The sequence below is a fragment of the Geotrypetes seraphini genome, chromosome 6 (genome assembly GCF_902459505.1).
Source record: "Geotrypetes seraphini chromosome 6, aGeoSer1.1, whole genome shotgun sequence".
NCBI classification, from domain to species: domain Eukaryota; kingdom Metazoa; phylum Chordata; class Amphibia; order Gymnophiona; family Dermophiidae; genus Geotrypetes; species Geotrypetes seraphini.
Genome location: NC_047089.1, coordinates 201,183,983 through 201,197,650, shown reverse-complemented (window position 1 = coordinate 201,197,650; position 13,668 = coordinate 201,183,983). Strand labels below are relative to the sequence as shown.

Genomic DNA, 13,668 nt, shown 5'->3' with positions numbered 1-13,668 from the left:
ATCACAATGGAAGCATTCAACATCCCTGATGCCCAAAAAAGCAAGGCAGGTCCATAGCAATGTCAAAGTGATGCTGACCGTCTTCTTTGACTCCAGTGGCATGGTTCATCACGAGTACACACCACACGGCACAACCATCACCAAGTGGTACTACCAAGAGGTTCTGCATCATCTTCGTAATGCTGTGAGATGCAAACAGCCGGACCTGTGGGCAGTGGGCAATTGGCAGCTCCATCACAGTAACACACCTGCCCATTCTTCACATTTGATACAGAGTTTCCTGGCCAAACACAACACACCTGTGAATCCTCAGGCTCCCTACTCTCCTGACATGGCTCCATGTGACTTCTGGCTTTTCCCCAAGCTGAAAATGCCCCTGAAAGGGACTAGATTTCAGTCAAAAGAAGACATCATGCAGAATGCGACAGACCAGTTGCGAGCAATCTCAAAAGAGGCATTCCCGCGCTGCTTCCGACAGTGGCAGAACCGTTGGAAGAAGTGTGTGGCAACCCAAGGTGACTACTTTGAAGGAGATTAGTATAAGATTGTTGTATCTGAATACGAGTACTTTTTATGAATAAAAGTCCGATACTTTTTGAACAGCCCTCGTATGTTCATTCTGTCACTAAATCCTGGAGCCAACCAAAAAAACACAAGAAAATATAAGCCTGAATTGCAATGAATAAAATAAAAATAGGTAGTAAACCACTTTTCTAGAGATAACCAAAGTAAAGTGCACAATTGCCTTGTAATTCTACAGTATCGTTTGAATAAGGTAAAATTATGGTCATACCTGTTAATTTTCTTTCCTTTAGAAGCAGCAGATGAATCCAGAGACTAGTGGGTATAGCTCACATCGACCAGCAGGTGGAGATAGAGAACTGATTAACAGTTGGCCTTAAAGGCTGGTGTTCCTTTAGTTAATTCAGTTATGCACTTTGCCCAAGCATCCCGAAAGGAGAATGAGCAGCCACAAACTCCATTCCAGTAACAAATTTGTCTTTCTCTTCTGAATCCCATTGATATTTTCTCTCTTTTTTTATTTTAATTGAATTGATACATATTTTTTTTTTTTTTTTTCAGTCATGAAAGAATACACTTACCAACTATAGCCCCGGCTACCCTAACGACCTAACCACCCTACACCCAGTCCGTGCATATGGGGAGGGGCTCTGGATTCATCTGCTGCTTCTAAAGGAAAGAAAATTAACAGGTATGACCATAATTTTACCTTCCATAGCAAAGCAGCAGATGAATCCAGAGACTAGTGGGATGTAGCAAAGCAAACTCAAACTGGGTGGGACGCCAATGCCGCCTCTGCCAGCACTGCTGCGCCAAAACTCGCCTCTGAACGGGCTGCTACATCTAACCGATAATGCTTTGAAAAAGTATTCCCTGACGACCAAGTGGCCGCCCGGCAAATCTCCTCTAATGACATCCCCCCGGACTCCGCCCAAGATGTAGCCAAAGCCCGAGTGGAATGAGCATGAAGATGCTCCGGTACCTTCTTCCCTGACAACACATACGCCGAAGCAATAGCGTCCTTGACCCAACGCGCAATGGACGCTTTAGACGCCGCCATCCCTTTGTTTTTACCCGCGAACGCGACAAAGAGATGGTCCGACCGGCGAAAATCATTCGTCACCTCCAAATAATGGAGAAGCATACGGCGCACATCCAGTAGCCGTACCGACAAAAAACGCTTCCCCCAATCATCCTTCCTGAAGGATGGCAGGAACAAACTCTGGTTCACATGAAATGACGAAACAACCTTAGGCAGGAAGGACGGCACCGTCCGCACCGTCACCCCAGTCTCCGAGAAACGCAAAAAGGGTTCCCTGCAAGAAAGCGCTTGCAGCTCCGATACTCGCCTTGCTGAAGCCATCGCTACCAAAAAAACTGTCTTTAGAGTGACATCTTTCAACGTGGCCGCTGACAGGGGCTCAAACGGTGCCCCCTGCAATTTCCCAAGGACGAGCTTAAGGTTCCAAGTTGGACAAATTCGCTTAACCGGCGGCCTGATATGTTGAACCCCCTTGAGGAAACGCACCACGTCCGGCTGTGATGCGAGAGCCGAGCGAGCCACCCGGCCCCTGTAACAGGCAATGGCCGATACTTGAACCTTTAAAGAGTTATATGCTAACCCTTTCTCTACGCCCTCCTGCAGGAACGCAAGAATAGCCGGCAGAGAAGCATGGAAAGGCGCAATTCCGTGTCTTCCGCACCAAGTCTCAAAGACTCTCCAGACCCTCGCATAGGAGGCTGACGTTGAAATCCTCTTAGCCTTAAGCAGGGTCGAAATCACCCGTTCTGAATAGCCCTTCTTTTTCAGCCTTGCCCTCTCAATAGCCAGGCCGTAAGACCAAAGCGGCCCGGATCTTCCATTAATATTGGACCCTGAGTTAGCAAGTCCGGAGTAACCTGGAACGCTACCTGCTCGCCGACCGACAGCCGCATCAGATCTGCGTACCATGGCCGCCGTGGCCAATCCGGAGCCACCAGGATTACTCTGCCTCGAAATCGAGAGATGCGTTGCAACACCCGCCCTATCATGGGCCAAGGTGGGAAGACATAAAGAAGGGAATTCGGAGGCCACGGGAGAGCTAATGCGTCCACCCCCTCCGATCCCTGATCCTTGCGTCGGCTGAAGAACCGAGGCACCTTCGCATTGCGGGAAGAGGCCATGAGATCCATCTCCGGCAACCCCCAACGACGGACTAACAGGCCGAATGCTCGAGCCGACAACTCCCATTCTCCCGGATCGAGAAGAGTTCTGCTGAGGAAGTCTGCCTGCACGTTTTCGTGCCCTGCAATGTGCGCCGCCGACAGAAGCGGAACATGCAGCTCTGCCCATTGAAACAAATGTCTTGCCTCTTCGGCTAACTGCGGGCTCCGGGTCCCCCCCTGCCGATTGACATACGCGACCGCCGTGACACTGTCCGAAAAGATCCTGGTCGGTCTGTCGTGAACTAGTGCCTGAAGCGCCCGCAGCGCTAACCGGATCGCTCTTAACTCCAGCAAGTTTATGGGCCATTGAGCCTCCTGGGAAGACCAAATTCCCTGCACCGACGTCTGCATGCACTGGGCTCCCCAGCCCTGCAGGCTGGCATCCGTTGTCACTACCACCCAATCTGGTGTGGCCAACGGCATGCCCCTCCAAAGATGCAAGTCCTGGAGCCACCAGCGCATGCTGTGAGCCGCTCGAGGACTCCACTGGAGACGCACATTGTAGTTCAGAGAAGCTGGAGACCAGCGAGAGAGCAGAGACTGCTGTAAGGGCCTCATGTGGCACCGGGCCCAGGGAACTACCTCCAGAGTCGCCACCATGGAGCCCAGCACCTGTACATAATTCCAAACCCGAGGTCTGGGTGACCCGAGAAGGAGGCGAATTTGAGCCTGCAATTTCTCCCCCCGATCTCGGGGTAGAAACACCTTCCCCAGAGCCGTATCGAACCGTACCCCCAGATGCACCAAAGACTGCGATGGGGCCACAACACTCTTGGGAAAGTTGACAATCCACCCCAAAGACTGAAGGAGAGAGATCACTCTCTGCGTCACCGCCCAACTCTCCTGCCGGGATGAGGCACGTATCAACCAATCGTCCAAGTAAGGGTGTACCCGAATCCCTTCTTTGCGTAGAAAAGCGGCTACTACCACCATGACCTTGGAAAAAGTGCGGGGGGGCCGTCGCCAGGCCAAAGGGCATAGCCCGAAACTGGAAATGTTGGCCCAGAATCGCAAACCGCAGATACCGCTGGTGCGGAGGCCATATCGGAATATGGAGGTACGCCTCCTTGAGATCGAGAGACGTGAGAAACTCGCCTGGTCTTACCGCCGCAATCACCGAGCGCACCGTTTCCATTCGGAAATGGCGCACGCTGAGGAATCTGTTGACCCCTTTGAGATCCAGCACTGGTCTGAAGGACCCCCCCTTCTTTGGAACAATGAAGTACAGGGAATAAATACCGCGGCCTACCTCTTCCGGGGGCACTGGTACCACCGCCCCCAGCTCGAGCAGCCCCTGCAGTGTCCTGCGGACCTCGGCTCCCTTGGCCGCACCACGGCACGGGGACACCAAGAAAGAATCTACGACGGGAGCGGCGAATTCTAATTTGTACCCTTCGCGAACAATGTCTAATACCCATTGGTCTGACGTGACTTTGGCCCACTCCGCCCGGAATGCCGAAAGCCGACCCCCTAAGGGCAGGGCGGAGGGAGCCAAGCCCCCGTCATTGTGGAGGGCGACTGGCTGGGGTACGGACTGACTGCCCTGAAGAGGGTCTCGCCGTCCGAAAGGAACTTCTCTGCTGAAACCGAGGTCTCGAAGCAGAAAACGGGCCAGATGCAGACCTGGAAAAAGGTTTACCAGCCCTGGCCCGCCTAACATCCCGGAACCGCGGCCTAGACGATGCGGCCCTTACCGGGGGCCTAGCCCTGTCCTCCGGCAAACGCTGCGTTTTGGTATCCCCAAAATCCTTTACCAGTTTATCCAACTCTGCTCCAAACAATAACCCCCCTTTAAATGGGAGTCTCACCAGTCGGAGCTTGGATGCTGCATCGGCCGCCCAATGACGGAGCCACAAGGACCTGCGGGAAACCACAGACAGAGACATCTGTTTCGCAGACGCCCTAATAATATCATACAAGGAGTCCGCCAGATAAGCCAAGCCGGACTCCAAATCAGCCAGTTCCGAAGGGATAGAACCTCCAGACTCCAGCAAATTATCGGTCATCCCTTGTGACCACTGCAGACAAGCTCGCGCCGCGTAAGAACTTCATATTGCGGCCTGTAAGGTAACAGCAGCCACTTCAAAGGACATCTTTAGGGATGCCTCAACCTTTCTATCCTGTGCATCCTTAAGTGTCACGCCCCCTTCTACCGGCAAGGTAGTTCTTTTAGTCACCGCTGCCACCAGAGCGTCCACCTTAGGCAATCTAAACCTGTCCAGTTCGGTCGGAACGACCGGATATAAGAGCCTCATGGCCCTTGCCACCCGCAAACTGGCCTCCGGCGCCTCCCATTGCGCCGAGATCAGCTCCTGCATGGCCTCATGGACCGGAAAGGCCTTAGGCGGCCTACGGGTACCTGCCATCAAGGGGTTACCGGACCCCGTGGCATCTTCCTGAGCAATGTTCAAAGTCTGCAAAGCTTTTGTAATAAAAGAAGAAAGCTCCTCTCTATGGAACAACCGGATAGCCGTAGGGTCATCCCCCTCCCTACCCGGGATACTCTCCGAGTCCCAATCCAAGAGCTCCCCTTCCTCCAAAGACTCCGGCAAGGAAAAAGGAGATCTAGGCAAAATATCCACTGCCTCCGCAGCCACTAGCCTGCGCTTCTTAGCCCCCTGCGACTGCCCCGGGGATCCTGTTGCCCCTGCCGTGGGTCTAGCCTCTGTCCCCTCCCCCCCCTTAGAGGTAGAGGGAACTGCAAGGGACCGCCCGGCCCCCAGCCCCGGCTGGGTAGGCTGCGAGCGCTGCAATTGAAATGCCTGATGGAGCAACATTACAAATTCGGGTGAAAATGCACCCCAGCTAAGAGGGACTCCCCCGCCCTGCTCCGAGCCGAGGGGAGGGGCCGCGCCGGCCTCCAGCGCTTTCGCCTGTTCCCCCGCCGCCTCACTCTTGTCCTCCATGGCCGAGTCTTGCAGCACCCCTGCATCGGCTCCGAGCGGCGGGGACATTGCGCAAGACTCCCGCACCCGGGACATGGCCGCCTCGCAAGCCGCCAAAAACGGGTCGTCTGCCTGTGCTTCCAAGCACCCGGCAGAACAAAGACCCGACCGTGTTCGGCGCTCCCCACAGCGCGAACACCGCTGACTAACTTCTGTAGCCATCCCCCCTCGGCCTGCCAAACAGCTCCGACGCGGTTTTTTTTTTTTTTACACACGCGGCGAACGCCGCCGAAAGACGACTCCGCCCCCCAAGACGCCCGGCACCCGGGAAACGCGACCACAATCGAGAAAGGCAAGGAAATCACTCACCCGGTCCGCCGCTTACTCCCGAAGCCAGGCAATCGTTGGTAAGTGTACTGGAAGCCGAGTTAACCACTGCCCGGCTCAGTACTAGCAGGAAGGCTCCATTTTTTTTTTTTTTTTTTTTTTTATACTGGAATGAAGAAGCCAGCCAATATCCTGCACCTGGAAAGGAACCCCTCTATCCAACGGAGGGGAGGGTGGAGCAGGGACCTGGGAGGGCCCAGGTGTACCTCCCAAAGCCGGCACCAATCAGCCAGGCACCCCCACCTACTGAAGAGAACTAGTCTCAACAGAGGAATCCTAACAGAACACCACTTTAATCTATCCTGCAGCAGGCAGAGACCAGGAGCTAGAAGTATAGCTCCAACCCTGCTGGGAGATAGAGCAAAACTGAATTAACTAAAGGAACACCAGCCTTTAAGGCCAACTGTTAATCAGTTCTCTATCTCCACCTGCTGGTCGATGTGAGCTATACCCACTAGTCTCTGGATTCATCTGCTGCTTTGCTATGGAAACTAAGCTAGCAGATGGTTCTTACTAAGATTAGGAGAAATGCTTAATATTGTGGAGAACTTTAAAACCTGGGACCACAGCTTTATTTCTCTATTTACTGTGTTTACTCACACTCTGCTCCAAAAGATTGCATGTGACTTGAGAGAAAGAACATTATAGTCAGCAGTAATTTACAGTAGTTTACAAGAACTATGTTGTTTTAAGACACATTTAAAACATACTAAACTGAATTACACTAGTGCCTTTGATATTTATCATCGATGAAACAAAGACGAGCACTACTTGAACTAGTAGACAAACATGTAAAACCATCAGACCTCAAAGATCAGAGTTTACTTTACAAATTTGTTTTCAATTAGAACACTGTCAGCCTGTTCCTATCCAACAGTGCTTCCCAAGGAATGCACTGTGTGTGGCAACTTAGACCACTACATCTCAGTATCCAGTTTACTAGAGAATACATTTCCATATCCATTCAAAATGATCAAACATGACCCCATCAAAGTGTTAGATGTGGATCTTCAGTGATAACTATCAAGCCAAATAGTGCAGGCTGGCGCGATAAATGCACCGAAGCCCATAGGATTGAAAGGGCTTCGGTGAATTTGCCATGCGGTACTTACTACTCATGGCTTGATAAAAGAGGCTCTAAATTATAAATGTGGATTTTTTTTTTTTTTTTAAATCTGGAATTAGTGTCAAATAAAACCTGCACAGAAATAAAGAGTCATAAATATAAACAAAAGAGTAACACTTTTTTATTGGACTAACAATGTATTTTTAACTATTTAATACGAAGCCTTTTACGAAGCCAAGTAAGCATGTTTTTATTGCCGGCCGCAGCTTTCTATGAGCATCGGAGCTTTTACCGCCATGGACGGCAATAAAAAACGCTACTACGGCTTCATAAAAGCAGGGGGGTAAGTTATTTATATATCACATATCAATGGACGTTGTCTAAGCAGTTTGCATTCAGATACTTAAGCATTTTTCCCTAACTATCCTGGTGGACTCAATCCGTCTAACATACCTGGGGCAATGGAGGATTAAGTGACTTGCCCAGGGTCACAAGGAGCAGTATGGGGCTTGAACCCACAAACTCAGGGTGCCGAGGCTATAACTAGGCCACTCCAGGAACTAAAAATCCTTCCTTAGATCAAGACAGAATTAGCTCAAGATAGCAATACTAGAAAATAAGTAAATCATGAAACAAATTTCAATGATGGTCTGAAGCAAAAAGTGGCAGGGGTAGGATGGATGATTAGAAAGTGGCAGGCAATAGAATCTGAATAAAAACTATGCAATCACAAAGGATGGCATGATTGAGCAAAATGTGACTTTCACATTAAAAAACAACAACAACCACCCACAAGTTTGATCAACAGGCACTGCATCATATCAACATATGGATCTACTAATATGTTAACTAGGTCCAAAGATATAAAAGTAATGTGCGTTCTTACCTCTTTCTAAAAGGAGCAAATGGGTGAAATTCTTTACACTCTACAGTTGCTGAAGCAGGAGTTGCCACATGAACGGAACAAAAACAACAGTTTCCTAACTATTAACAAAGATTAGGAGGCCTCTCCCACTGTGTTTCAACAGTAACAAAACATTAGCTGAGTCTGTGATTTAACTCTTCTGGAATCTAAATGGGGCAGTTACTAACAGTTAGCCATCAATATTTAAGAACAAATAGGGCACACTGAGAAGAGAACAAACTTCTGAAGGTAATTTATGAGAAACACATTGCGAGAGGAAGACAAACTAACTAGGGGTTAAGAAAATGGTCCTCTGCCTGTAGGGAAAGGCTGACCCAATACCAGCTTTCCACACCATACATGTACAAGTTCCTGTATACGATGGGTAAAAAATTATGTCCAGCTCAGCCTCTCACCACAGAGGTCACCATATTATAAAGACCTATTGACTTTCACAGCAAGACTGTCTGAGGGAAAGCTAGAATACCCTTTTAATGGATTTATTCCACAAGTTTTGTGTTTCCATTGTCAGTGATATTACAGACCTTACAATTTACGTATATAACAAGCACTCTTGTGATGAGATGGTAGACCACAATTCCCTAAACTGTCAGACAGGTTTTCAGGATATTCACAGTATATATAATTGCCTAAGAACAATATATTTAGAATCATAAAAGTAGCCAGAATAGAACTATTTGGTCCATCTAGTTTGCTGATTTGTAGCAACCAAATGTGCTATCACAGATCTTTGATTCAAGAGCTTCTCTTTCCCTCAGCCGCACAGATTTGATTTGATTACATAATGTACTGCTAAAACCTGAAGTGCTATAGCAGATTACAATTCTATAAAAACAGCTCATTATAACAAGTTACAAACCTAATAACATCTCACTGTGCAACAACAATTATTATTATACTAATTACACCATCACATTCATAGGACCACCCCAAACATAATAATCATCTAATTGCAACACCCCTCGTTATCAAATCTGCTCATTAACTATATAAAAGACCTCAATAAAATAGCTGTTACCTATAGCATTCTGAATACAAAAGGCCTGGGATAGGCACGTGGGATCTCTCGGAGAGAGAAAGAGATAATGGTTACTGCAGATGGGTAGACTAGATGGGCCATTTGGCCTTTATCTGCCATCATGTTTCTATGTTTCTTACAAGTCAGTGGTTTCTAAACTGCGGGGCAGGACCGCAAAATGTAGTCACAGAAACATATCTGTCAAGTAGCAGCTGTGAATATGGGCTCCAAAAGTCAGCAAACATTCAAAGGCACTGAACCATCTTCCCTGGAAACCAATGTGGTTTGTGAGTGTACAGTAAAGCTGTAGTGACTGTTGCAACTGCTTTCGTACTTTGGATAAGTGGAGGATGAGGAGTTGAATAAGGAGCTCAGAATGTAGATATTTCTATTCTTTTCCCATTACCATCTGGGGTCACATCAATTTTTAAGTGTTCACTACATTACTGAAGTATTTTGTGGCTATTAGCATAACAGTTGTGTTGTTTACTATGCTATTTTAAAAAAATATTATAAGCAGCACGCTGAATTTCTCATTGTCACTGTTTTGCATCAAGCACACATTCGCTTTCAGGTGATGATATGCAAATTTATCTCATGTCATGAATATTCACTATGGAAAGCCTGAAAACCCAGCAGTTTTTTAGGACAGGTCTAGGCAGTGCTACTGTACATCCTTTAAAAGCTGAAGGTGCACTCTGCTACTCTGCTATGACCTCCTCTGGCAAAAGGTCCCACTTCTACTTTGCTCCAAGCAGCATAATGCCAGTTCAGAATGAAATGTCATATTCTTTTGCTGTTATGGGGATTCTTTCTTTGATATATCTTCATCAAACCTTGAAAACACTCAGCTCTACCCATTGACATGCCTGACTGGTCAAAATTCCTTCAAATGTCTAATGGATGCTATACCGTGTCACTTATAAGTCACCACCACCTCCCTTCTCCCCAGGATATTAAGAAAAAAATAAAAAATCCATTGAAAAGCCCTGTTGATTCACTTGGGACATTGCGAACCAACAAGCTAGCCAGACCTTTGCAGGTACAAGGATGGAGGTAACTGGACTTCTTTCTTACGTCTATAGTTTTACATATACATCTATAAACAGATTAGTTACTCCCTCCCCCCTCCTTTTTTCTATAACTTCTACCCATAACCATACTTTTGCTATTAATGCTATAAGTGTTTCTAAGTTTATTAGTTACAACGCCTCCTTCTTTCCCACACTTACTGTTCAGCCCCGGCTCCTCATTGTTGTTGTCTGCAGTGGTAATACTCTGCTGCTCTGGAGAAGACATGGCTAAGGAGACAAATGGAACGAAGCTGGAGCTTCTTTGCAGCTGACACTAGAATTCTCGTGCATATAGGGAGCGCAGCCACATGAACACACTCAAGACGTAGCAGAGCTAGAGCAAGCACAGCACAAAAATAATAATAATATGAGTACAATCCTCCCCTATTTTATCATCAGTGTGTTCTGCCTTACGCCCCTCACTAACATCACACTCCAGACTGTGCAACTAGGATCTCATGCACCTAGACAGGTTAAGCAGAGGCCAGATGTGATGACAGGACATTTCACGTAGAGACGAGCCTAGGTAATACACAGCTATTGCATTATACAAAATGTTATTTGTGGTTTTGGTGTTGTTATAATGAAACTTCACATTTTAAACAAATTCGATTGGGAAAAGCGTATGGCAACTGGCTTCTTCATTTTTTAAAAAATGTAAATATACCATTAAAAAGTCATAAACTGAGCACCAACCATCTAACCTGCTATGAAAGAAAACCGTTGATATTAACTCAGTTCTTGGGGCGAGGGAGAGATTAAGAAACAGGTTTTACATTTGGCATTTATTTTTTTTTTAAATTAAACGAAGATCGGTTGAGCTTAATAGGAAGAACTGAGGGACACAGAAGCAACCATAGGATTTGAACCCGTGGTGATGTTTATTTACAGAATTATATCAGTAAATAACATTTTTAGCGACTGAAACTTAATAAGGGCGCTAAAGCCCGTGACAATAACTTACAGCTAAAACTCGCATACTACATGGGTCATCTCCCGCTCAGCAGCCTCCCAACTGGCCGGTACCGCTTTTGCTGTCACTCTCTCCAAACCCCGGGTCCAGCCGACATCTCGCCCCCTCCCCCTCCGGCGTTTCCTTCCCCGCCACCCCCTTCCCCTGCAAGCCCAAAGTCTGTCCGTCAGTCCCTCACCTCTCTTCCTCCCCCTGCCCCTGTCCTCCCACCTGGCCTCGGTCACCTGCAGCCGCTACGATTAACAAAAGCTACCTCCGCCGACGTCGCGGCTTTCCCTCTTCGGTGTCCCGCCCGCGTGCAAACAGGAAGCTGCGTCATAGGAGGCGGGGAAAGCCGCGACGTCGGCGGAGGCCGAGTGCCTTAATGGCAGCCGCCGTGAACGATAGAGTTTGAAGACTGGGCCCGTTCGAGGGCTGTAAGGAGCGAAAGAGAGGCCGGATCCGTCGGGGAGTGTGTGGCTGCGGGAATCGTGGAGGGATGGGGAGCTGCGTGGGAGAGACGTGCGCGAAGCAGAGTGGGTGTCTGGTTTTTTTCTCTCGGTGAAAAAGCTGGCAACCTTGTCTTCGGTAGGTACGTTAATAAAATGTCATCGTCTGGTGCCGCAGGACCAGTCTTGCAATAAGAGCTACAAAATGCCACAGCTCTTATTGCAAGACTGGTCCTGTGGCAGCAGAAAATGGCATTTCTATTAATAAGCAAAAAATAATATAGTATCCAATCCAAATGTTCTAACAATACTAGATTCAAACTTACGAATCCACATAACCAGAATACTATAATGATCCTCAGATGCACCACTCCACGTTCAAACTTTATCACCACGTAAAGCTTGATGTGCACGATCTTCCCTGGATCAATATTTGTCAATCATTTAATTTTTATCTTTTTTTATATCTTTTTATCATTTTTAAAAATGTGCAAAGTACTTATTTGTTATCATTAAATGGACTTATCTTGAGTATGTGGTCAGGTCTGTGGATTTTTATTAATAAGGCAGCTAGGAGGGAGGTGGCTTGGTGGTGCTGTGGCTGCAGTATTTTGGTGAGGTGGGGGTGGGAGCATGTCTTGAAATTTCCCTCTAAACCAGGGGTAGGGAAACTCCGGTCCTCGAGAGCTGTATTCCAGTCAGGTTTTCAGGATTTCCCCAATGAATATGCATTGAAAGCAGTGCATGAAAATAGATCTCATTCATATTCATTGGGGAAATCCTGAAAACCCGACTGGAATAGGGCTCTCCAGGACCTGAATTCCCTACCCCTGCTCTAAACATTAGACTCCCTTGGTAGTGCTGCTATTACAACCTGGTCTCACTGACACAGTCGCTGGGCAGTAGGGCACCAGCTAGCCCTTTGGGTCAGCTACCCACAATCAGGCTATACAAAAATAAATTTATTTTTTTTAAAATTATATATGTAAAATTTTCAAAATATAAATAACAATAACCTCAAATAGCTGTAATAATATTACAGTGCTCAAACAACTACAAACAATTAGAGAGTTCATAAAAGGATTAGGAATGTAATATTACCAGGTTATGCATCCAAGACTCCCCATGTTTTGATAAAAGATGGCAAATGATTATGTTTTACGGCTATAACTTCATATTTTCTAAAGCACATAGAGTATTTCACCATTTGTGAAAAGAAACATATTGATTATTTTTCCAATGAATTGCAATGATGTGAAAGGTCAAGGCTATCATGAAGTCGAATAATCTAGAACAGGAATCTCAAAGTCCCTCCTTGAGGGCCGCAATCCAGTTGGGTTTTCAGGATTTCCCCAATGAATATGCATGAGATCTATGTGCATGCACTGCTTTCAATGCATATTCATTGGGGAAATCCTGACAACCCGACTGGATTGCGGCCCTCAAGGAGAGGGACTTCGAGATCCCTGTTCTAGATTATTCGACTTCATGATAGCCTTGGCCTTTACACATCATTACAATTCATTGGAAAAATAATCAATATGTTTCTTTTCACAAAAGGAGAGATCCCTGATCTAGAATGAGTGGAATTAATGACAAAATTGGGGTTGGATGATCGAAGAATTATAGTTTCATATGTTATAGAGTTCGATATAGAAAATACATTGGAAATGGTGTCCCAAATTTGTGTCCAGTATTGCATTAAATTGGTACAATAAAAAAATCATATGTAATAATGATCCCACCGAGTTATTACAAGACCAGCAAACATCGGGAGGTTTATGTGAAAGGTTTGCACATTTTACAGGGGTCCAATAAGCATTATACAAAATAAAGTACTGTATGAATATTGTAATAGACACATATAAAGTTGGTGTAATAGATTTAGACCAAAAATGTTTCCATTAAGAAGAGGTTAAATGCAGATCTAATTGTATACAGTATTCCACTTAAGATTAACATGAGACTGGCCTTCAGAAGCTTGGAGGATTTTGTGTACAGAAAATGTTGACGTTGCAGTCTGTAGAAGTGGAGATGATATGAGGAGATTTAGAAGTAACTGCAGGAGGATTAAAAGTGTTTCCCATAAATTGAGTCAATAAAAACCAAATTGACTCGTGTTTCAAACTTAGATCATATTTGTCTCTAATAACCTGAAAAGGGCATTGCAAGTTGTACAGAATGCA

The 13,668-nt window shown here is 46.5% G+C and overlaps 1 protein-coding gene across 5 annotated transcripts in view; it reads right to left on the bottom strand.

Moving 5' to 3' along the window:
• BNIP3L (BCL2 interacting protein 3 like) overlaps positions 1-11,370 on the bottom strand; it is a 52,580-nt gene extending 41,210 nt beyond the window's left edge. Inside the window, exons 1-2 of one of the 5 annotated variants that reach the window (XM_033949476.1) lie at positions 11,308-11,370; positions 10,241-10,415 (exon numbers count right to left, since the gene is read on the bottom strand). In XM_033949476.1, coding sequence (XP_033805367.1) covers positions 10,241-10,307 — 67 coding nt within the window. In that variant the 5' untranslated portion in view covers positions 10,308-10,415; positions 11,308-11,370. Of the gene's footprint in view, positions 1-10,240; positions 10,416-11,045; positions 11,176-11,232 lie in introns of those variants that run through there. The other 4 variants (XM_033949480.1, XM_033949479.1, XM_033949481.1 and 1 more) reach the window with 4 other exon arrangements.
• Between the last annotated feature and the right edge of the window lie 2,298 nt (positions 11,371-13,668).